The sequence below is a fragment of the Pinus tabuliformis genome, chromosome 1_1 (genome assembly GCF_031772625.1).
Source record: "Pinus tabuliformis cultivar Carrire ecotype Pingquan chromosome 1_1, CPIR1, whole genome shotgun sequence".
Lineage (NCBI taxonomy): Eukaryota > Viridiplantae > Streptophyta > Pinopsida > Pinales > Pinaceae > Pinus > Pinus tabuliformis.
Genome location: NC_142297.1, coordinates 119,245,499 through 119,269,385, shown reverse-complemented (window position 1 = coordinate 119,269,385; position 23,887 = coordinate 119,245,499). Strand labels below are relative to the sequence as shown.

Sequence of the window (23,887 nt, the reverse complement as noted above, 5' to 3'; positions counted from 1 at the left end):
AATGTCGTTGTCCAGATTTGCTGAAATGTATTCTTGTTGCTCTCTTTCACTTCCTCACTGCTCAGAAATTTTCTCCTTGCTCTCTCTTCTCTTTCTCTCAAATGCTCATGAAAGAATGAATTATCTTTTCCTCTTCTCTTCTCCTTTTGTTCTGTAAATGACCTTTTGGGTTACCATAAGATTTAATCGCTGAGATTCATTTAGATCTAGGGATGAGAATAAATGTGCATTTAATTCTCCCTTTTTATTTTTTAACTCACCCATTTAAATAAAGACCCACTTAGCCTTTTATTTCCATAGTCACTTTTTCACTTTCTAATTCTTCATTGACTTTAATAAAGTCACATTTAAATTCGAATGTAACTTTACCACTTATAAAGTCACTTTTAAATTAGAATGTAACTTTACCACTTATAAAGTCACTTTTAAATTAAATTGACTTTACCACTTATAGAGTCACTTTCAGAGAAAAGTAAAAAATAAATTTGGACACTTTTCTCTGGGCCAAAGATCAAAGCCTTAGGGAACCACTTGTCCTCTGGTACCCAAATTTTAACATCGTCAATAGGAAACGTATAAAAGGAGGCTTGAGGGTTAGTTGGAGACACATCAAGAGAGATCAAGAATTCGATTTTCTGGGGCAGGGTTTGCTAAGGAAAAGGGGCAGTTCAGCAAGAGGATTTTGATCCGAGGCTAAATAATACATATCAGAGAGGCAACCAAGTGCCGGAAAAGGTAGCACAGAGCCTAGGAGCACTGAGGCAGAGGCAACAAGGGTTGACGTAGAGGCTAAGGAGGCCAGCGCAAAGGACGCAGTGGGTTGAAGAGGTTGCGCTGAGGTGATTCGGTGGGATAGACTGAGAGTTGATTGGCTAATGTAAAGCCAGAGAGGGTGACGCAGTTCCGAAGAGGGTGATGCAGTTCCGGAGGAGGGTGTGGAGCAGCTTTCACTGTCCAACACAAGGAACAGCCAGAGTCACTCTGGGATTGTTCATTTGGTTGTTGATTAGCCGGAATATCTGTCTCCAAATAGAGGTATTGCTGCCAAGGATATTCTCTGAAGGGTGAGTCATTTCTGGCACCCTAGTTGTATTCAGAATCTGCTTAATAATAAAACCCTCATATATGTTGCACCGGTTTTCCCGCATTGGGTTTTCCCGGGGACGATTGTCCAAAAATAATGGTGTCCCTTGTGTTGACTCATTTTCTTTCAGTGGTTGATCTGTATATTTGTGAACGTTGCATTTGTGTTTACTTCAATATTTATGCATTTAAATAACTTGTTAATGTAAAGAACAAGGAGGAGATAGTAAACCAAATATTGTAGTAGGGATTTATGAAGTGTAAGATTCAGAAATTTTCACATTCAATACAATCAGAATGTGCGTGTTTGGAAAAAAAAAAATTTAAAGATGCTTTTACTCTTGGGTTCAGGGTTGACACTTTGTATCAAGTTGGAGGAAGTCCATTAGGAGCCATGTCTTGCGACACATCTCTACAATCTGAACTATGGCACCGAAGGTTTGCCCATCTTCATTATAAGGCCCTACCCGATGTGAGACAGATTGTGATAGGGATGCCCAGTTCAAAGTGGAGCATGAAGGTGCATGTCCAGGATGTGCCTAAGGAAAACTTACAAAGGGACCATTCCCCTCAAGTAATAGCAAAACCACAAATATATTGCAATTGATCCACTCCGACATATCTGGTATGATGCCCGTAAACTCTTTGGGAGGATATCTATATTATCTCACCTTTACAGATTGTTGTCGCGCAGAGTGTCTAGGCACCGCGACAACGCTTAGACCGGGGGCTATCACCCTGATCCCCGATCTCTCTATTTAAGCCGTCTCCCTAGACTAAGGGGGGTAGACCCTATGGGATAAAAGAAGACCAACTGGTAATCAGCTGGCTTGGGAGACACAACGAGGGAAACAAGCACTTGATTAAAGCTTAGAGATAATTTGATTAGATTTTAAATACATAAGACCAGTGCCTTCGCTAGATCAAGTAATTGGTTTGCTGCTGCTTGGAAAATAGAAATATGAACAAATCCTTTGACAATTGCTTGAAAATATTTACTGAAATGTCTAGCATATGATAAGCATTAAAACAATCAAGCAATAATTAATTTCACCAGATGTAAGATATTCAAAAGATGCATAGAGCTCTAGCAATTAAATTTCAAAGGATCAAAATTCATTATTCAACCATGAAATTCAAATGCTAACCAATTCACAAAATGATTCACCACTTTCAGATAGCTAATCCTCAGATAAAATTTAAGCGCATTTAACTATATGCAAATGACAAATATTAATCCCACATTAAAATTTTTAGCTTTAGCGGAAAAGATACACCAAAAGTGACAAATCCTTGAGTGAATATGCCAAGACTAAATGTGACAAAATATTTCAGAATTTTTTATTTTTAATGATTAAAATCAAAACCATAAAATAAAAACTAAATTCTAAAATAAGACCAAATCAAAACCTAAAAAAATTTTATGATATATATATATATATATATATTGTTAAAGCCCCAAGGGATAGCTCAAATGGTCGAGTTCCCGTTGCTAAGCACTTTCCCAGTTGGGAGGTCACGGGGTCAAATCTCTTCCACGCCCTCGGGGTTAGGCCTGTTAAAATTGGCCGACGGGTAGATCCCTTCGAGTGGAACTACCCCGATATTTACCGTGGATGTAGCGGCCACTCAGTGACCGTGAACCACAGCTTAAAATATATATATATATATATATATATATATATATATATATATTGTTATTTTTTATGATATAAAGTTCTAAATTTAAAATTAAATATAACAAAACCAAAATTAAAATCTAATATAAACTAAAGCCTAATCAAAAACCTGAAAGAAACTTTTCTTATGCCCTTTTTTTTTAATATAAAATTTAAATCATAAAAAAAAAACAAAAATTACACCAAAGTCGAATTATTAACAAACTAACCTAAGCTAAATAGGAACAGCACCATACATATGAAATAGGTTACGATTAACCCTAAGCCAAGCATGAAACAAAAAAATTTGAAGTGTGTTGCTGCAGGTTGTGACGGTGGGAGAGCTCGAGGAAGACTGCGGGTTGATCAGCGAGGAAACAATGAGCAGCAATGGGAAGGAGCACGATGATCGCGGGTCTGCTTGCAAGTTTGAGTGAAATGGAAGCTGGACAGAGCAGGATACGTAGAGAAGGGAAGGGATGCAGTGGATGAGGACTTCGATGGGCAGAGAGAAAGGGGACGCAGAATGAGGGCCAAGGAATGCGGGCTGGCAGATGAGCGGGTAAGGAGTATTGAAGGGTTTCAATAGAGGAAGGAGGTATGAGAGCGTTGCGTGGGTAGTGGCAGCAGCTTGATGAGAAAAGAAAAAGAAGCGTGTGTGCAAGTGGAAGACTACATGAGAGATGCTGGAGAAGAGGACTTAGTTTAAGACTGTGTGGGGAGCACAATGGGCAGCAGAAAATGCTAGCACGCAGAGAGGGGAGGCGTATGGAATAACGTAATGAAATGAACCTGTGATCTTGCAGGTTGATGAGGGTTTGGAGGAGTTCGTGGGTGTAATAGATGCGTGAGAGAAATGTAGCGTGGAGTGGCCACAGAGGGAGAATGAGGGTAGATGGACACAGATTTAGGTTGAGACTGCGTGGAAATGGCTGCAATGAAATCACACAGATGGCATGGGAAGGTGTAGCAACAGAAATGGAGCAGCGAGGAGAGAGTTTGCAGTGACAGCGGATTAGGGACTGATAGCAACGGATTTGGAGCAATGGGAAATGGCAGTGAAGGGTCTTAATCAGTTTCTTAAAAAATTTTGAGATTTCCCTGTAAAAGGAAACCCTAGGCAGTAGACAGGTGGCCTGGAAAAACCTCAAACTTCTTCAAAAACCTTAAAAATTTTAAATCCCTTTGCTTTTGATGAAAACCCTACAAGAAATTTCCAGATCTGAGGTAAATATTCCTGCCAGAGCTGATCTTGAGGCCAGATCTTACCCTCCAAGGCCTAGATCTGGCTTCGGACAAAATGTTTTCTTTCGATCTGCAACCTGCAATTTAAAAAAAAACGAAAAACCCAAAAATAATATATGCAAGGATTAAACCCGGAAAAACCCAAAAAACGGCTAAATAATTATAGTATTCACAGTTTAAAGGCTCTAAATAACCAGATTTGTCAGTATGCCACAAAAATATTTTCAGAATTTTAAATTTAATATGAGATGCTTCAGAAAACCCTTCATGCATTCACAAGAAAAAATCAAATGATAAGCCCGGGATCAAAACTGGCTGGGCTCTTCAGAAAATGCTTTTTCGGGAGTTGGCTGGTTCAGCCGAGAACTTCCTCAAATGCCCGGTGATCTCAAAATCAAGATTTTCCTACACAACTTACTTCAACCATTAACAAAGAGGAAGAAAACGATACTAAAATCCAGATCTAATGGAGATCCCTGCTATCATATTCATAAGTTTAACTACCATTCAAACCCTAATAACTAAACAAGATACATGTGTTTAAAATCACTCTTCATCAAGCTATCATCAATGGCTGAAATTAAATTCATGCACAGAAATAAAACATCTTACAGCATTTCCAGAAGAGTGACACCAGCAAGATTTCAAACCCAAAGTCTTTTTTTATTGCACATGAAAAACGATTACAAGAAAGCTTTCTTTAGCACAAGACTCCCAGATCGAATGATCTCAAATGACCCCTAACACCCTATTTAAGAAAAATTTCCCAACGGCTAATTCGAGTGATCCATGTCAAAGTGATCTCGACTGTCGATGAGGATCAAAATCTCTTTTAATCTCATCCGTCGAAATTTTAAATGCATTTTAATATATTAAAAAATTAAAATTTTGCATTTATTTCCTCAAAACTTTGACTTATTATTATTTTATTATTTTATTTTATTTTTATTTTTTATTTTTTTATTTTATATTTTTATATTTTATTTTTTTATTTAAAAGGACCCTCGAACTTAGCCTTTGGAAAAAACACCTAAGGCCTAGGACTTATGAGGGGATAAAACATTTTATAACCCTAAAGACACTTTACATCATGATTTTTACATTTTTACATCTCAAGGGGGGGAAATCCATTTAACATAGACCCTCATAGACCACCCAGTTCTGCGACACAAATATAATCTAGCAGATCAAACAATTTGTAATAAAATAACCTAACCAAATAGTTAGGATTATTTCCAAATCACTTTTACATAGACTCGACCTAGCACACTAAGACTCCCCTAAGATTCTAATGACAAAGTCCATTCTAGCTTTGGGGTTAGGCTGAAGGAAAACTCTGCCGATCATGGATCGTTGAAACAAAAAAGTTAAAAACCTTCCGGAACATAGATCATCACTAGAAGATTAGGTTACCTAGGTAATTACATGACACAGATCTGCTAAGATTATTTACAATTTACACATGCAAACTGGGTTTACAAAATAGCATGATCAGGTTGATGATGATAGTCGAATGGCACAGATATATCAATCAAGTGCTATCCCTTTTGCAAAAAAGGGGGTGTACTGCTATGGGTAGTTGACACGTAGTGGTTAACACGGATGATTATTCCTACAAGACCTGGATCTACTTCTTGAAGAAGAAGGATGAAGCGTTCACCTGGCTCCGACATTTCAAAGCCTTGATCGAAAATGAATTCGAGAAGAAAATCAAGATATTGAGGACTGATGATTGGACCGAATACGAATCTAATGAATTCCAAGATTATTGCAGAGAAGCTGACATTAAGAGGGAAACTACAACGCCATACACTCCTAAGCAAAATGGTGTAGCTGAAAGGAAGAAACGCTCTATTGTAGAAGTTGTTCGTGCCATGCTTCATGATCAAGGCCTTCCGAAGTTCCTACAGGCTGAAGCTGCAATCGTCGTGTATGTTCAAAACCGATGCCGTCATTAAGCATTGGACTCCAAGACTCTCGAAGAAATATTCACTGGTAAAAAACCCGATGTCTCTCATTTTAGAATTTTTGGAAGTCCCGTATATTTTCATGTGCCAAAAGAGAAAAGAAGCAAATTGGGTGCATCTAAGAAGAAAAGAATCTTTGTGGACTATAGTGAAAACTCTAAGGGATATAGAATTTATGTGGTTGGTCAAAAGGAAGTTGAGATAAGTCATGATGTCACCTTTGACGAAGATATGGCCCTCTGGAAGATCAACAAACTTCCTATCCTAAGGAAGGACAAAGAAGCCGAGACCGAAAATCAAGGTGCAAAAGAGGACGAAACAATGCCTAATGTTGATGAACCTATGGATGCTATTGATCCTCCTCCTCATGAGCCCTCCTCCTCCAAACGGAGATCCTCATGGCTTAGGGAGACTCTCGAAGAGACACATTGCACCAAGGGGGGCTTTCCGTGTAAGTAAGAAGCCGAATAGGTATCAAGGATATTTGACCGCCATGAGCACTATCATTCAAAATGAGCCTTCATCATTTGAAGGAATCGTGAAGCAACAAGGATGGAAGGATGCTATGAATGAAGAATACGATTCAATTATGAAGAGTGATGTCTGGGATGTGGTCCCTAGACCCCAGGACAAATCAGTGGTCACCTCTAAGTGGCTCTACAAAATCAAGCATGGAGCTAATGGAAGTGCAGAAAAGTTCAAGGCTCGCTTTGTTGCTCGAGGCTTCTCTCAAAAGGAAGGTGTAGATTACAATGAGATATTTGCACCTATTGCCCGATACACCACCATCCGCTTGATCATAGACCGCTTTCTTGCATGGTTCAATCAAAGAGGAAGTCTATGTTGAACAACCCGAGGGATTTGAGGTTCATGATCGGAAATCTCATGTATGCAAGTTGAAGAAAGCTCTCTACGGGTTGAAGCAAGCACCCCGGGCTTGGTATCAGAGGATCAATAGCTATCTGATGAAACTGAGATTCATTAGAAGTGAAGTCGACCCGAACCTTTACTTTAAGGTTGAGAATGATAAATCTATCATTCTAGTACTTTATGTGGATGACCCCTTTCTGACAAGTGCAGACCCTCTCATTCACAAATGTAAGAGGGAGTTGGCTTCTAAATTTGAGATGAAGGACCTAGGACCAATGCACTATTTCCTAGGGTTGGAGGTCTGGCAAAAGCCAAGCGAAATTTTCCTCTCTCAAGGAAAATATGTTGTGAAGATATTGGAAAGATTTGGGATGGTGGATTGCAAGACTGTGACTACTCCGATGGAACTTAACTTTAAGAAGTTATGTGGTAGTGTTGCTGGACCTGAATTGGGAAATGCTTCTAAGTGTCATCAACTCATAAGATCATTGATGTTCTTGGTGAACTCCCGTCCGGACATATGTTTTACAGTTAACACATTAAGCCAATACATGGTTGAGCCTCATCATATACATTGGATTGCTGCCAAGAATCTTCTGAGATATCTTCGGGGCACAATCGCTCATGGACTGAGATACATTGCCGGAAATGTGAAGTTGCATGGCTATTTTGATGTTGATTGGGCTGGCAGTGTGGTGGATCGCAAGAGCACGTTTGGATGTTGTTTTTCTTTGGGTTCTACTTTGATATCCTGGATGAGCAGGAAGCAGAAATCGGTTGCCTTGAGCACCGTCAAGGCCGAATACATAGCTGCTAGTATGGCCTCCTGTGAATTTGTCTGGTTAAGGAAGCTCTTCAGTGAGCTGTTTGGACATGTGTTGGATACCACTGTGATCCTTTGCGACAACCAGAGTGGGATCCAATTATCAAAGAATCTTGTGTTTCATGATCGCTCCAAGCATATAGATATCAGGTACCACTTTATCTTGCACACGGTACAACGAGGAGCAATAAGGCTCCATCACATTGGGACTAATGAGCAGGTTGTCGACATTCTGCCAAAGTCCCTGCGGAAGGTCAAGTTCTTGGCCTTCTGAGAATGACTTGGATTCGTAAAGAGACCCTCATATGAGGGTCCTGTATGAGATGGACATTGAGCTCTGGGAGCTCCGGGGGACTTGGGGTACTTCTTGAAGCAGTAAGCAACCATAGGGCAAGTGGTTCAGCCTTCCCCTAGTGGTTTGTTGTGTACAGGGTAAGTGGATCATCCTTCCCCTATGATACCCCTTGGCGACATGTAGGCAGGATGAGTGGTTCGCCTTCCCCTGTGATACCTCGTGGTGACATGTAGGCAGGATGAGTAGTTCATCCTTCTCCTACTGAGACATCCTACCCATGCAGTCTGGGACTCATGGGAAGTACCTCTCATCTGGCCAATGAGTAGGGAAATGAGGATAGGGACCATAGTACTACCGATGGACGCATCGTGTACTACCGTACTCCCTATGCTAGGATGACCAATATTGATCTGGAATCAATTGGAACTAACTTCGAGTCAGTAGAGAATGGTATGATACATTCTTGATCACTTTTTCTTCTTCATAGTTCAGCAGAGCAAATGACAGCAGTGCAGAATAATGCATTGATGGCAGAGATAGTACAGACTCGCAAATGGATTAACAAATGGACTTCTCCCTAGTTGAGAGGGAGTGTTAAAATTGGAAAATAGGGCCAAACTCCACGTGGGTCATCTTATTTATGACAGTTAATATTCTTCTTGGATTCCTCTCTCCGAGAGGTGTAGGATTGATCTAAAGATCATCCAATTCTGACATGTACAAATGAAGTTATGAATTTATTTTGATTATGAACAAATTGTCAAAGTCGGCCAGCAAACTTGTGTAGGCTCAGAAGCCCAACAATCACGTCTATTCATCCTCAACGTTTGCTATAAATACATGATGCCTCATCCTCATTTGGACACACTCATCTTCCCACATCTCTCTCTCTCCCCTCATTGATTGGGTACGCATTTTCTGGCAATGTCTCTCTCCACACGTGCGAAGGAAAGAAGGAGAATTTTTCTGTTTTTGGCGTTGACCGAATTTCTAGATAGTTTGACCAAGCGTTGACCAGCATGAGTTGACCTCCTTTGACTGCATTTTTGTGAGGGTTATCTCTATTTGGGCAGGCCACATTTCTGGGCACAGAAATCGAGGCTAAACATTGATTGTTGACCAGTGTTGACTGCAGCTAGGGTTAACCGCAGGTGCGCTATTTGACTAGACTTTGACTGGGCTGAATTTGACTATTTTGAGGGATGTTTTTATCTTGTTGTTTGAAGGTCGAAGTTGACTCAATTTGACCGATTTGTTGAGGGTCAAATTTGCCTTGTTGACTAGCGTTGAATTTTCTGGTTAGGGCTCTTTTGCTACTATTATAAATTATCAAATTTGTAAATTGTACTATCTCTCTCTGCTGAACTATTGAAGACTATAAGAAGAATTGATCAAGGGTTTCCCCACATTGGGGTTTGTCCCTAGCTGGTGCCACATCTTGTGTCCTCTTGTCTTGGCTTGTCTTCTACTGTTTATGTTTATGTTCTATCTGCATTTTACTTTCATGTTGATGTGATTGCTAAACTGAATATTGGTATTGGGCTAATAAAGAAATCGAAGTAAAATTGCTCTAAAGCATAGCATAGAACATACCATTGTTGCCTAAAATTAACAAAAGATCTAGCCATTGTTTAAAGGCACAGCCAGTTGCTAAGCCTGGTGATTAGGTTGTCAGAGAGGGCCCGCTCTAGATTGAAGGGGCTAGCCTTCAATCTGCAAAATTGGTTTGAAAGGTTACCTTAGGAGTTTTCTGTTAAAGCCAAGAGAACTTTATGAGTGATAACAACAAACTCTCGGTAATGTTTTATTGTTAAATGGCCCTTTGTTAACAAAATGGGCTCTACCTTCAACTTAAATTTCACTAACGTGGGGTACCTATTTTGTCAAATCCAACCAGGGCTTCTACCTAGCCTAGTATGTTGGGATATGACCCATGGTGCACGAGGACCCATCCTCGCCATAATTCATGACGTTTCCGACGATCTAGGGACTTTGGAACTCGTCGGAAACGTTCCAAATTTGTCAGGGACTCCATCGAGGACTTGGGGACTTCAAGGCCATCCCCTAGCCATCCCTCCAAAAATCGGGGACTCTTTGGGGACTTCCAAAACGCCCCTCGATAAATCGGGGACTTCGGGACGTCCACAATATAATTTCAATTTACAACTTTAAAAAATATTAAAAATTTTCACTTTTTATAAAAAAATTAAAGCTTAATTCAAAATTGTAAATTAATTAAAAAGAAATCAAAAACAAAAAATTACATTGTTTACCTACCCTAGCGCATACCTAAGTTCACAAATGTAAAACATAACCCACGTAACATTTTGATTTCATTTACCATTCAGCCGACAGGGAGAGTTCCAAGTTTCACGCCAGCGGGTTTTCTTCACGTACACAGGAGGGTTTTCTTCCCTACAGGCAGGCAATTTTTAATGTTTCGCACAGGCTTTAGGGCAAGCTTCACGACAAGGGTTCATGCCAGCAACGAGCGGCGAGCAGGGTTCACGCTCAACAGTTTTAGACTTTAGTATTTTATTTTGTAATTTGAATTTCAAAATAGTAATAGTTCTAATTTTTATATTTTAATTTAGCATTTTGATTTATTGTATTACTAAATTTTATTTTTAATTTTTTTTAGATCTAGGATAATCGGTAACTGGTGAAAGTTATCCTAAACAGGCCCAGGATCAAATCCAACTGGCTGCCACTATAAACCTAGGCTAGGTGCAACAGCCTGCAAGCCACACACAATAGCAATTAACTTATACCTCAACAAGAGCCGAGACGTCCATTCTGGGGTCGCTTACTCTTCTAGCCAAGACACAACAGGCCATGTACTCAATGAGATTTGAACCTCCATCTCGTGGGTTTCACCCGGTGAAACTTACCGTTAAACCCCATATCACTGTACATTACTAAATTTTATTTTAATTTTAATTTTTTAATAAATATAAAAATTAGTTGCTGCACTTGCCGTCCCCTGAAAATTTGGGAGTGCGCTCTAGCCTTCCCAGAAACTCACCTCCCTGTCCCCACCCCACAGCCATATGACTGATCAGTGGATTGTCAAGGACACCAGAATTTCCATCTGGTCTGTTGGCCACATATACACAGCAACATGCCTTCAGGGTTGCACTGAACATAGCTATAAGCATTTTACTGAACATAGCTATAAGCATTGAAAATGCTTTGATTTAACCATTTGACCACGACCGGCCTGCTAGAACTCTAGAGTATTTACTCCAGGAGCAACACACCGAAAGTAACCCAGCCCTAACTTCTTGCCAGGACCTCACAAAACAAGGAAGAAATAATAGCTTTTTATGAGAAAGATAAAGAACTATATTGAACTCCCCTTGTATTGCATAACCATTATGAAATGGATTGGCACTAACTACCTGTATTGGGAATCTCACTACACCTGATGAAGTTTGAACACAGTTGTTGTTTACGCTGGGTCTTAGTTGAGGGTAGAGATGAGAGCCAAAGAAACAAACGCTCATCGCTATAACCCAGCAATGTTTAGTAGAGGATATTGGATATTACACAAACATATTAAATATTACCACAAGACATTAATTTCAACTGAAATCAAAAAATCTCTAAATGACGGAAGATTCCGAAACACAACTCCAGGGAGAAAATCATACTCTCGCTGTAACAATGGCTCCTGGTTCAGGCACAGCCCCGTGCTCCTTCTCCTTCAATACTTCAATAGTGGGTCTCTGGAATAATGCAAGAAAACATATAATTCATGGACCCACAAACAGAAATGAGTTGAACGTTATAAAACAGAATGAAACTAGCAGTAAGAGTAATAGAAAATTGGTGTACTTTGTCTTCAGCATTTGCAAAAGCAGGAATGACGCGCTTTAAGCCCACGGCACAGGCATAGATGGTGTTGTTGCTGGGGTTGAGATAAGTTCCAGGCCCTGCAATATAATCATATGATTTCCCCACAATCTCTCCTGGGGTCATATATTCCTCCATTCCCATCTCTACTGGGTTACCTTGAAAACGCGCAGCGCTTTTGAGCTCGAAATTAAAATTTGTGTTGAGGGTGTCTTTGTATTGTTGCAGTGTTTGTACCGTATCGATTCAGACGCACATTTTCGTCAGAATAAGTAGGAGGGTTCAAATTTTGTGCAGCGTGAGGAAACGCACAACTTATAATTCAGGTTTAAATAGAGGCTGCCCTTTCTATGACATGTAAAGGGCTGGCCGAGCCTATTCATTAAGCCATAGATTGTATTAGACCGTCCAGTAAACAACGAAGTGGCTATTGGGTGGGTTATGTTTCAGAGAGAATCGCGTTTAGAGTTCTTAATATAAATTGTCGCCCCGGACTAAGCTGTTACGGTTTTATGATTTATCGGTGATGTTGAATGGTGTGTATGTGAGCTGTTACGGTTTTATGATTTATCAGTGATGTTGAACGGTGTGTATGTGAGTTGAGAATGGAAAATTATCTTGAAGTTTAAAAATATTGAGTAATATCATTAGTTTTTAATATGCAAATTATACAGTGTGAGTGGGCCTTATGGTTAAAAGCATGTGTTTCCCTTAAGAGGTCACAAGTTCAAAACCAGAGGGGGTAGAGTATGTATGCCTTCGTAGACTTAGTAGTGAAATCGTTGCAAGGAAGTGGGTCCTTTGTCCCACAAACAAGGGGGTCTCATACACCAATTTGGCGTAAACTATAAAATGTTTATTGATGTATTTGGGGTCTCATACACCAATTTGGCGTAAACTATAAAATGTTTATTGATGTATTTGTAAAATTATTAAAATTTATAATGATTTTATATATGCTATATATGATGTTTGATATATGCTCTATATAATGTTTGCGATTTTTAAGGTTAGATACTTTTATATTGTAAAATTTGGGCGAATATAAAAAATGGAAATTGGCAAATCTTCTTTTTTTTGGAAAAATAATGCAAAATTAGCCCACATGCGAATTTTGGCCCCTAAAATTTTCTATGTTAATGTTACTCTTTCACCTTGTGTTCAGTGCAATTTGAAATGTCTTCGCCCCTTTACAAATTGAAAACCTTTACTAGTAGATTGAAAGTCATTAAGGTCTAAAACTTAATTTGGATTTTTTTTTAAAATGTGTGTTCATTTTAATTCATAATGTGAGTTAAACATTATATGTTGTTCTGGAGTTTATCTAATTTTTTTTTTAATATTTGTTGTTACTTTATGTTTAGCAATATTTTTTATCTAGGTTTGAGACTCTTTGTTTCTCTTTGTTAATCCACTTTTTTCTGTACTAATTATGGATGTTTTTGCAAAATCAAAGACTTCAAAGAATTTTATTATGGGAAACCATTTTGTGGAGATGTCAAACATAGATTTAGTTCTCACATAGATTTAGTTCTCTTGTTACTTATAATGAGTTGAAGCTTCAAAAGTAAGATATTTATATTTCTAATCTGCTAGAGAAGAAACTATGATAATTAGAGCTAGTGAAACAAAAGACCTTAATTTATTGTAGCCTATTCACTAGAACATAGAAATCATCCTTAAACTATATCGCAACTTAATTTTATTACTAATATTTCCTCACACGAGTAAGAAACTTAATCTAATGTATATATAAAGATTATCACAAATTCCTACTATAACTTGGATCTCATATGCATAAGTATAGCATGTGTGGGAAAAAATTAACAGCACATTATCTTTAGCTCCTTAACTAACATGAGTTTTACATGAAGGCAATTTTAGCAATAACATTTGGGGAAAATAACAAAAGGCCCCTCCAATGTTTGAAGCATGTATACCATGAAGAAATGTCGATAAGCATCGATGAAAGTAGAGAGCGATGTTGAATCATCATTTATATTTTATGTGCTTGTGCCACCATTATATATTAAAGGGAAATTAAGTGGCAGCTGGAAGCTACTTGTCATATCTCAACCCAACTTCAACTTTAACTTTAATGGGAGGTAGTTTTGTAAGTTTTAAACCTTCGCAAGTGAAACAATGCAGACAATTTTGTTTGCAAAACTAAGAGAACAATAATGATGTAAATTGCGAGAATTTACTCTAATTACATCAATTCTTTTTTAACACCAACTTACAGGAGGCCCCACCCCCTCGAATAAGCAATCATCGACTTGCTTAGAGGCACCAACCTTAGATCTATGCAAGCACCCACCTGCTTTAGCCAGTCATATCTATATTTTCATAGGTTTTCAAACTCATATCTCTAGCAGTCTTTTTCAATTTGATATCATTGCTCTCATGCAACCACACCTTCCCTATGTTGTTTCTCGGCCTCACCGAGATTTTCTTCCTTCTGCAAGCACACACTCTAATGTTTGTAGTGCTATATTAACACTTTTACTCATTATTGGGATCTACTTCTCTCTTTGTGCTCAGTTCACTTCAGCACACACATTTTGGCTACTCGCACACAGTTTTTTCATCGCATGACGTTTTGTTCAAAGACTTATTCCAATCTACTCTAGGACATAAACTTCTTGAAATCCTTTGTGGGCTTAAGAAAGAACTTGAATTGACTTTCTCATCCTTTAGGAAATACTTAATCTCTGAGTTACGTCTCATCCAACCCGTGATGTTACGATTCTATAATTTTTCCATTGTGTTACAATTTACAAAGTGTCAAGTTTCATATTTAATTTTCACCAACCATAACCTTGCCCTTCTCGCCTTATTTTACCGAGCTACCCAATTAGTTATTCCTTCATGCAATCTCCAACATTTATATTATTTCTCTGCTAATTGTTATCAATCATTTCTCATAATGAGATCGAATCCCCTATTTATTCAATTCTTAATTGTCCGACTGCTCAATTGCTCCTTTAATTTTTGCAAAGAAACTTGATGCCAAATTCTCGATAGTACATTTTGTTTAAGCCTTAGTGCCTTATCCCTAGGGCGAGACATCATAAGCCCTAAGCAAAAAACACGGGCTTATCATGGCTTGATGCCATCACGGTCTTCCCTATAAAACTACCTTCCCACAACAGTCTGGAGCACGAATTATCTATCAAATGATTGTGTTGGACACTTTCCCATCCATCAGCTCCCCTATCGCAGGACCATATCATATTGATCCTCAACTCCTACTCTGGGGTGTGAACTTTCCATTGAATGACAGTGATAGTGTGGATTCTCATCTCTCGACTTTTTTCAACCGCAGGATTTCCACTAAACTGCACCTTCAATGTCAGCTTGAGGCATGATGACGCGTATGCGCGTTGTCCCTCTTAAGCTTTACACTATATCTAGCCCTATTTGGCAATTAAACATTTTTTAATTAACATGGGAAATTGTACACCAATGTGACCCTCGTGGGCAAAATTTGAAACCATGCCACACCAAAGTTGACGTCATCGCTACCACGTGTCCATCTCATAGTGGTGCCACATGTCATTCGGATATAACCCACTTAACCACCTAAAACTCCAAATCAGCGTGCTACATGTCACTTACCCACCATGCCATGTCATAATCGTGGTGATGTCACTACCACTCTGGTTGCCACATCATCCTGGTCAACTAATAGAATTATGCCATATGTCCTCATGTTATTGGTCCATGTTATCAACTTGATATCACATCATACGCATGCTCATCATTGTCATCCAATGAGAGAATGTCATGTATCTCCATTTCCATCTTCTGGACTGTTGTCCGCAGCCTGCTCCATTGCTAACACAATATAACACATCACTCAAACCTTCAGGGTGGGACATGAAATTTCACGTCTACTGACAACCTCTTCTCCATCTCTCAAATCAATTAATTGTGGGCCTTCCACTTATGACATGAATTAAAGTTGCTCGGTGTGCGATGCCAAATTCTTAAGTTGTTTATAGGAATAAGTTTGTCTTGTAGGTTTTGTTAATCGCGGGACCGTTTCCTCCATGGCACTTATATTTCTCTAGGCCCTTGGGATGCGATGATGTGGTCATTGGTGGAATAATGAGGCTCCTATAACCTTTCCAAACTTCCACTGGCCATAATGCCTTAGGTGTTAGTATTTTTTTGGACCGGCATATACCATTGTAAAGGTATTTCTCAGGCCTATCCAACCATTTGGTTTGAAGGAGCATCGAAGCTTATTTTTTACAGACAAAATACCTTCAACCAACAAGCTATTGAACCATACATCCACCTGTCACAGTCATAATGTTTTTAAAGATTCTTCACTTGTCCTCCTATAATAATGGTTCTAAACTAAAAACCTTAACCATCAGTTGAATTCCTCTTAGCTTGATACTTCCTTTGGCATAAATTATTGCATAACAACCTCTAGTGCCAATCAATGACAACACTTCGGCCAACAATAACCATATAGCAATGAACCATAAGCATGATTTCATCAACTATAACAATCCATCATCATATCAATAAGATATTAAGAAGCTATCAACAACACAAGAAGTCGTCACATCACAAAGAGACGCAATTTTTTAGGTGGAAACCCATATGGGAGAAAATCATCAATATTCTTCTTCTTTATCTTTAATTCATTTACATCAATTTGTGGGTTCTGACTTGTTGGAGGTAACTACCCCCAAAAATGTAAGTCGCCACTTGCAGTAGGCTACAACTTGATTGAGGCACCAAACTCAAAAGATGTAAGCAGTTGCGCACTGTAGGATACAACCCGATTGAGGATTTAACCTCGATGATGAGTGGACTCCAACTTGCTCTAGGCTCCAACCTGATTGAGGCTCTGTTAAAGCTCAAACTAGCAGGGGACCTAAAGGGAAAATGCTAGACCAAGGGCAACAAATGGAGACTTAGCCCATTGTCACCTCAGCTAAGGCTCTATACTATTTATGGACTTTCACCGATGGGAGGAGACCTGGTATGTTAAAGCGTCACCAATGAAGGATAAATCGAAAAGTGGATATGTAGTGACCCAAATAATCCCTTTCTAGAAGAGGTTGATGAATAGAGCTTGTTTGCTTTCTAAGCAAGGTACAATGTCTTATAGGAGAAGGATGGGAGGATTGAGGGTTAGTTTTAGGGAATACAACTTATGAAAGAGTTTCCCAATCCCTAAAATCCTTGTTTAAATTGGTATCTCAGATGGTTCTGGAAGGATTATCTTTTCAAAGGAGTGGGACCACATGGGCCCAAGTGGACCCAGCCTAGGTTAGGAGGTAAGATTTTAGCAACCAATGATATTCCTAACCCAGACAAGTAGAGGGAAAGGATAAAATAAAGAATTTTCACTTAAAGGTGTTGATTTGATCCTATGAGGTAATAGCCTTGGGGATACTAGAGCAAAGTTTGATCTTGGAGATAGGGCTTTGATTTTCTCACAACTCCACCGTCATAATGGCTTCAAAATTGGAGGAGTCCTTAAGGAGATACCAATATAACAGAGGCTAGGAGATTGAACTTTTTGTAGGTCTATTTTGTCGGGAAAATGATGCCCTAGGTGACCCAACTTGGCTAGACCTAGGAAAAGGTTAAAAAGAGTTTATTTTAGGTGACCACCTCTTGGTATATCATTGCCTTACTCTTGGAAGAATGGAGTCTATGGTAAATATGAATGAGCACCTTTGGTTCTTAGTCAATGAGGCCTCAAGACTACTTCACTAGCCTTCTAGGTCAAAGAGAAGCAATCTTGCAATTTTTATACTTCGATGTGCAAAAGATGATGGTTTATAAAGATTAATTTGTTGATAGAATTATCCCTATGAGATTTCATTCAAATTACATGGCCCATACAATAAGAGATGTTATATAGAGACAAAATTCCATGATTTAAGCAGTAAATGCATGCAACAATTAGCCCTAAAAATAGTGAAAATCCCAATCCAATGTATATGACAAAGTAAAACAAGAATATCATTAAAAGAATGTACTTACATGTAATATAGCATATCCAACCATCCACAATTTGACAATAGAGAAGCTCCAAGATAAGATAATCCAAATTCACACATCAAAATTCATCCATAAAGTTCCAATTCATCATTCAAGAAAAAGTGTGAAATTCTCAAGAGAGAAAAGGGATCTAATCCAAAGTGATGATGAGTAAATGAATTCATCTCACTTGTATTTATACACTAATTAGGAGTTTGAATTAGTCTCCTTGTCCTACATAAGCTCCAAAAATAAAATAATGTGCTAATAATCTAACTTTTGGTGACAAGCCCACCAAACTAACTCACAAATGAAAGAATAAGCTTCTTAAGAGGTCAAATGATGAATAATATATGTCGTAGGGTCCTCCAAGAGGCTTGATGAGGTCCATAGGTTCCATAATGAAGAATAGGAGCCTCAAAAGTGATGAATAAGGGGTTGGCCCCTTGTTCTCCAAATAATAAACCTGTGGTGCTCCGAGTGGGTGTCCAAATGAGTCGAAGATGCCTGTAGATCATCTGAAAGGGCTCTGATGATGGTGTATGTGATTCCACATCATCCTACAAGTCCGACGTCAACTTCCAAGTGTGTGGTACATCTGTGGGGTCGGTTGGGCAAAGGTGAACCATGTGCATCTTCCACGTCTAATAAGTGAATCTCGATCAATCTTTGAACATCCTCGGAGATCCATGGAGTGTTGTTTAATGTTGTGGAGGCCCATGGCTCTCATTCACACCCTAAATGTGCCAATGTAACCTTCTAAAGGATTAGGACCCCATATAGGGAGACCAAACCCAAGATGGAGACCTTCTGAAATCCTGCATAAGATCCAATGTGTCCCCTAGCCTTTCAATACAACAAGTCATTAGAGAAATTGAGTAAATGAGCTTACCAACCATGGATCACATGTGGGGACTTCATAATGGCCTTCCCTTCCATAATGGGCTTTAGGATGTGCCAATGTCTCCTAAACTCCAAATGGGGTTAACCAAGTATCCTATTAGGTGGTTTCTACTTCTAAAGGAATAATATATTCAAGGTACGTCCTTGAAAAGGTGGTGGCATGTGAAAGATAGGTGAATGAAGTATGGGATGAGAAGGGGTAGCCCTAGGCCACATGTTCGGGTACAACGGTAGCTAATACAAGGGAATCCCACGCTTGGGTTTATAATGGATAGGAGGGAGCAATCGCGAGACATGAGGTGCCTCGACCTTGATTTTTCCACCCTTCTTTATATGCCTTTTGCCTTTTTATTATTTTCTTTGATTAACTACTGGGGGCTCAAGGGGTAAGAGCATCAGGTATAAGATATAGCAGTGAACACCCCCTTTTAAGGTAGGGTGATTCATTGCCTGCCAGGGTTGGGACAATCATGGGTTCCTATATGATGAAGGAGGCTCATAGAACCTATAGGAACCAGGGTGATGACCATGATGATGGGGTAGAGCTCATGTATTGGATTTTTCCCATGTGCTAAATGTGTTTGTCCCGACCATCTTTTGCATTTTGTGGTACATTTTCCTGTTGAATGTGGCCAAATATGCTTTTATCTTTCTTTTTAGCTGCATCAACCTCTGGGGCATCATTCCAAGCCTAACCCAAGGTGTGGGCAAGGGTAAGGGGTGAGATAACCCTATGTGGACCTAGTAGAGGAATGTGGACCCAGGTGGGAAAAATGATGAATGGGGTAATAATGAGTGGAAAGGGGGTAATATAAGCGGATAAGGGAGTGGGACCACGTAACCAAAATGGGGGTTTTCCATGAAATACCATCCCTAAAGCCAAATGGTCAGTAAAAGAGATCTCACGGGACTATAATCCAAGGTTAATATCCCAAAGGGGTATAGGGGATTGGAGCACAAACCTAGCCCATTCTTTTCGTTGAATCACCCCATTAATCCATGCCCATAAGTGTCCATGATAAGAAAACTACAATACTCAATTAACAAATGACAAGGCATACCTTTAGTTCGGGAGGCCCACCTTTAAACACATGATCATGGAAGATGGGTGAGGGATCACATAGTTGGATCATGTGGCGGAGAAATGGCACAATTAGCTAGCTGGTGGCTGCAAGGGGCTACTGGTTGTCAGCTGAGGACCACCTTGGAAAACAAAAATCTCTTAGGGATATCACCCTCAAAATGGTGGGTAACATGCTCCAATATCGAGAATGAGTAGGCCTCAACCTAATTGAGGCTCCATCTTCCTTCTTTAACTTCCTTGTGTACCTTTATTTCATCCCATTTTAAAATTGGATCCACCGTTATCATATATCATTGAATCTATATTTAAATGGAATGTCACAAACTGCAATTACAGCCTCCAATATTTGTCGTTGTTAGGCCATACAACCTCTAATCACTACACTGTCACATAACCTGCAAACACTACCACTACCATAAACACTGCCACTATCAAAATCATTGCCACTGCAACCTACAAACACTACTACTGCCATAAACATTGCCACTATCACAATCACTATCACTGCAAATATTTTCACTGCCACAATCATTATCACTATAAACTGCAAACATTATTGATGCAATATATAATCATATCAATCACTTTCATACTACTTGTCATGCTCTGCTCCAACAGGTTCATCAATTTTGTCACTCAAATTCCTTCTCACAACATGTTTTCACCATGTATCAAAAACCACATAATCTTGTTCATAAACCTTCAAAACATGCTCAATAGGTTTTAGCCATAAAAAGAGCATCAAAATCACATCACATACCTCTAGTTACACCCATCTCTAAATCTTGCTCAGCCATCTTCTTTCAAATTCAAATTTAGACCAATATTAACCCTAAAAACTCAAATTAACCAAAAAAATTATAATAAATTAAATATTATACAAAAATTCCTTTTCTGGGTGCCTTATTGGATTTTGGCGCCAGCCACCCAATATTGTTAACTACATGAAAAAATGGCAATCATATATAAAAATATATATATAAATAATTAACCTTATCATCATCGGGAATCGAACCTATGACCACCGAGTGTCTAAATAGACTAGTATTCAATCACACTTGTCTGAACAAATTTAATTTCTTGTCTAGTCATAAATCAATTTACTAACAAAGCTAAATTGAATTGCATCAAATAGAAATCAATTACTAACAGAAGAAAATCACTTTAAACAAATACATGCCTATATTTATTTGGAATTTTCCTGATCATTAATGTCATAATGGCCCTGGTACCACTTTAGCTTCATTGAAATCAAACTATGAAATAACCTAGTCACCATTTCTTCTATTATGTGCTCTCCATGCAGAAAAAGCAATAGAAGACCTACAGTCATTGGCCATAGAATTTCTACTTGAATGCTCGGACTTCAAATATGAAATGTTACCTTGTCTTCTTCCAAACCCATTATCACCTCAACCAACTCCTATGCCTCCTCTTCTTGGGCCAATACACATGTGACCTTGGGTATTGATTTGTTCTTTGGTATATGTAGCAAGAACATACGAGAAAGATAGAGTTGGCTTGGTACATATTTCTCTGTCTATATTCTATTCAATTGAATTATAGTTTAACTCACCTCACGTCAATATCTTGACCATAAATTTCGTTTAGAGCATAAGAAGCATCACGCACATCAAAGAACTCAACAAACTTGTGGTTCCCTTTCCATGGTGTCTCCCCCACCTCCTTCACAACTCCTACCAGATAAAACCCTAAATTATTCATAAAACCTTTCAGGCAAGTTAGAAAATCATCAGCTGGGCAATAGAAAAAATTATACATACCATAGGATTTGAAGATTGATCTAGGTGTCTCCATTGAGATGTTGAAATCCAAATTGAAAACCAACAAGGTGCCTTGGTTTACACTACTAGCTTGATGGGTAAATGGTATTGTATATTGAGTCCAAAAAGTTGAGCCTCAGATCAATCCCTTGGAAAATATCAGTGTCCCATTACTGAGCCCTTCATGGGATAACTGATAGTAATTCCACAATTTTCTTTGATGCATCATATCTTGTTCTTAGATATCTGTAAGTATAGCTTTAGCATGTCTCAAGTTGCAGTAATAAACGATTAATAAACCTTGTCGCCCTTTTGTTGAAAAATTTCACTTCCCGATTAGTAGGAAGCTACATCTTTGGCCCTTAATCCTACCTGCGTATGGTAAAGGTGGGTGGAGCATTGTGCTTGAAGAAATAAAATGACAGTTAAGAGTGAGACAAACAGTTGCTTCCCACATAGGCATAAACATATTATTATGTTACAATGTTACAAGGCATGGTACCAAGCATGCATGATATGTTATGGAGATGGAGTGGTAAAGCACGTGTCTCTCATGCAATCATGTTGTTGAAAACGCAACAAGAAAATCTCAGTTTGACTTTGCTTTTGTCAAACTAGATAAAATTCGAATTTTAATTTTAGCAAAATACTTGGAGGTAGTTAATAGAGGTGACATGGCTCTTCTCACTCAGTTAAATTATTAAATTTGAGTTGGGAAGCTTGAGTTTAGTTTAGTATGATTGATTGCTAATTTGTAGCAATTTATTTCAGTTAAGTTGAGTTATTGTCAGTTAAACTAGTTCCAACTGTTGGAGAAACTAGTGGAAGGTCAAGTTGTGTAATGTAACTTCAATCACACTCAGTGGTCATCTGATTAATTGATAAATCAGCCCAAAATAGTTGATGCATGCAAAGGATTCAAGTTACCCAGTTGAGATTGGAGTTCAAGGGTAGTGTACTATTAGTTGTAAACTAATCCAAGTTGTACAGGTGGTGCATGCAGTCAAAGAATGGGCCTACAGGAATTGCGCAATCCAATTGAGGAATTTCCCTAAAAAATAGGGGCTAATTCCTCAAGGAACAATGCAAGGAAATAGGAGCTTGGAGGCTTGAAAATTTGGCTAAGTATTGGCCAGGTTCAGTCAGTCAGGCGGAGAATAGAAGATATAGGTGCAGGTTGTGCTCTGTAACAACCCTGGTGGAAATTCCATGTAATAAAATTTAATAAAGGCAAAATAATAACCACGGTTTATGGGCACTTATTCCAAGCTGAATGTTGGGCAAAACTCCTAGTGTGGTGTCTATTTGGTTTATTATGGCTAACGAAATTGGCAAAGGCAATGGCTAAGGGTTTGGAAAGGAAAAATGGCATTTTTGGCACATTTATTTATGAAAATAATGGAAATTAGGAGAAAAAGAAGGTGAAAGGCCAGAGGTTGCAGGTGAGGAGGAAAATAATGGAAAATGAAGAAAATAGAGGCCTAATTGATAAAAAGGCTTCTGAGGATCAGTTGGGACCTTTTTGTCAGTTCAATTTTGGAGATCTATCATTATTCTCTCTCTCTCTCTCTCACTCTTGGACACTTAGAGTTTTCTTGGAACACTTTGGCATTAGATCAAGAAAGGCAAAGAAGGCAAGAGGAAGAAAGGAGCAAGCAAGGAAGAGTAGAATAGAGCAGCTACAACAATATTCTTTTCAGGTATCGATTTGCATGTGTGTTTTCCTTGCTAGATTTGGCATGCATGGTATTGCATGTGGTTCTTTGCTATTAGGGCATTGGTTTTTCCAAGTGTGACAATGTTTTCATCCTAGCCTTGCCATTTCCAGATACGCTGGTGTGATAGGGTTCTCATGTTTTGATTGAGCTAGATTGTTGGATGGATTCGAAGTTAAGTAAGGTGGATCTCTGAATGATAGAACACATGACCCAGTAACCCCTGGACCGGGCTGTGGGTTTACGGTAAAGCCAAATTTTGTGTTTCCTCGGTGGGCCTAGGAATCCTCGACCGGTGACTGGTGGGACACACAGTGAAGCCTAGAGGTGGTTTCCCTTGATTAGGCCTAGGAATCCTTGCCGGTGAATGGCGAGATATACGATAAAGCCTAAACGGTGGTGTCTCAGTTTAGGGCCTAGTGATCCCTGGATCAAACCGTGGATTACAATAAATCCTGAGAGACTAGGAGACATGAAAATTCCTCATGGCATGGGTGGAGAAATCCGGTGGCATCCATGGTTATTTTGGCCTAGTGATTTGGTGGAGATCATGGTAAAGCCTGTTATTACATATGTTGGCCTAGTGATCTGGT

General features: G+C 38.9%; 1 protein-coding gene across 3 annotated transcripts in view; it reads right to left on the bottom strand.

Annotated features, from left to right (window-relative positions):
- The window catches only part of LOC149211932 (Nucleic acid-binding, OB-fold-like protein), a 167,608-nt gene extending 155,364 nt beyond the window's left edge, over positions 1-12,244 (bottom strand). The window contains exons 1-2 of one of the 3 annotated variants that reach the window (XM_089391623.1): positions 11,779-12,244; positions 11,595-11,669 (exon numbers count right to left, since the gene is read on the bottom strand). In XM_089391623.1, the coding sequence (XP_089247749.1) occupies positions 11,595-11,669; positions 11,779-11,940 (237 nt within the window). In that variant the 5' untranslated portion in view covers positions 11,941-12,244. The remainder of the gene's footprint in view (positions 1-11,594; positions 11,670-11,778) is intronic. The other 2 variants (XM_089391625.1, XM_089391622.1) reach the window with 2 other exon arrangements.
- Positions 12,245-23,887: the final 11,643 nt, after the last annotated feature.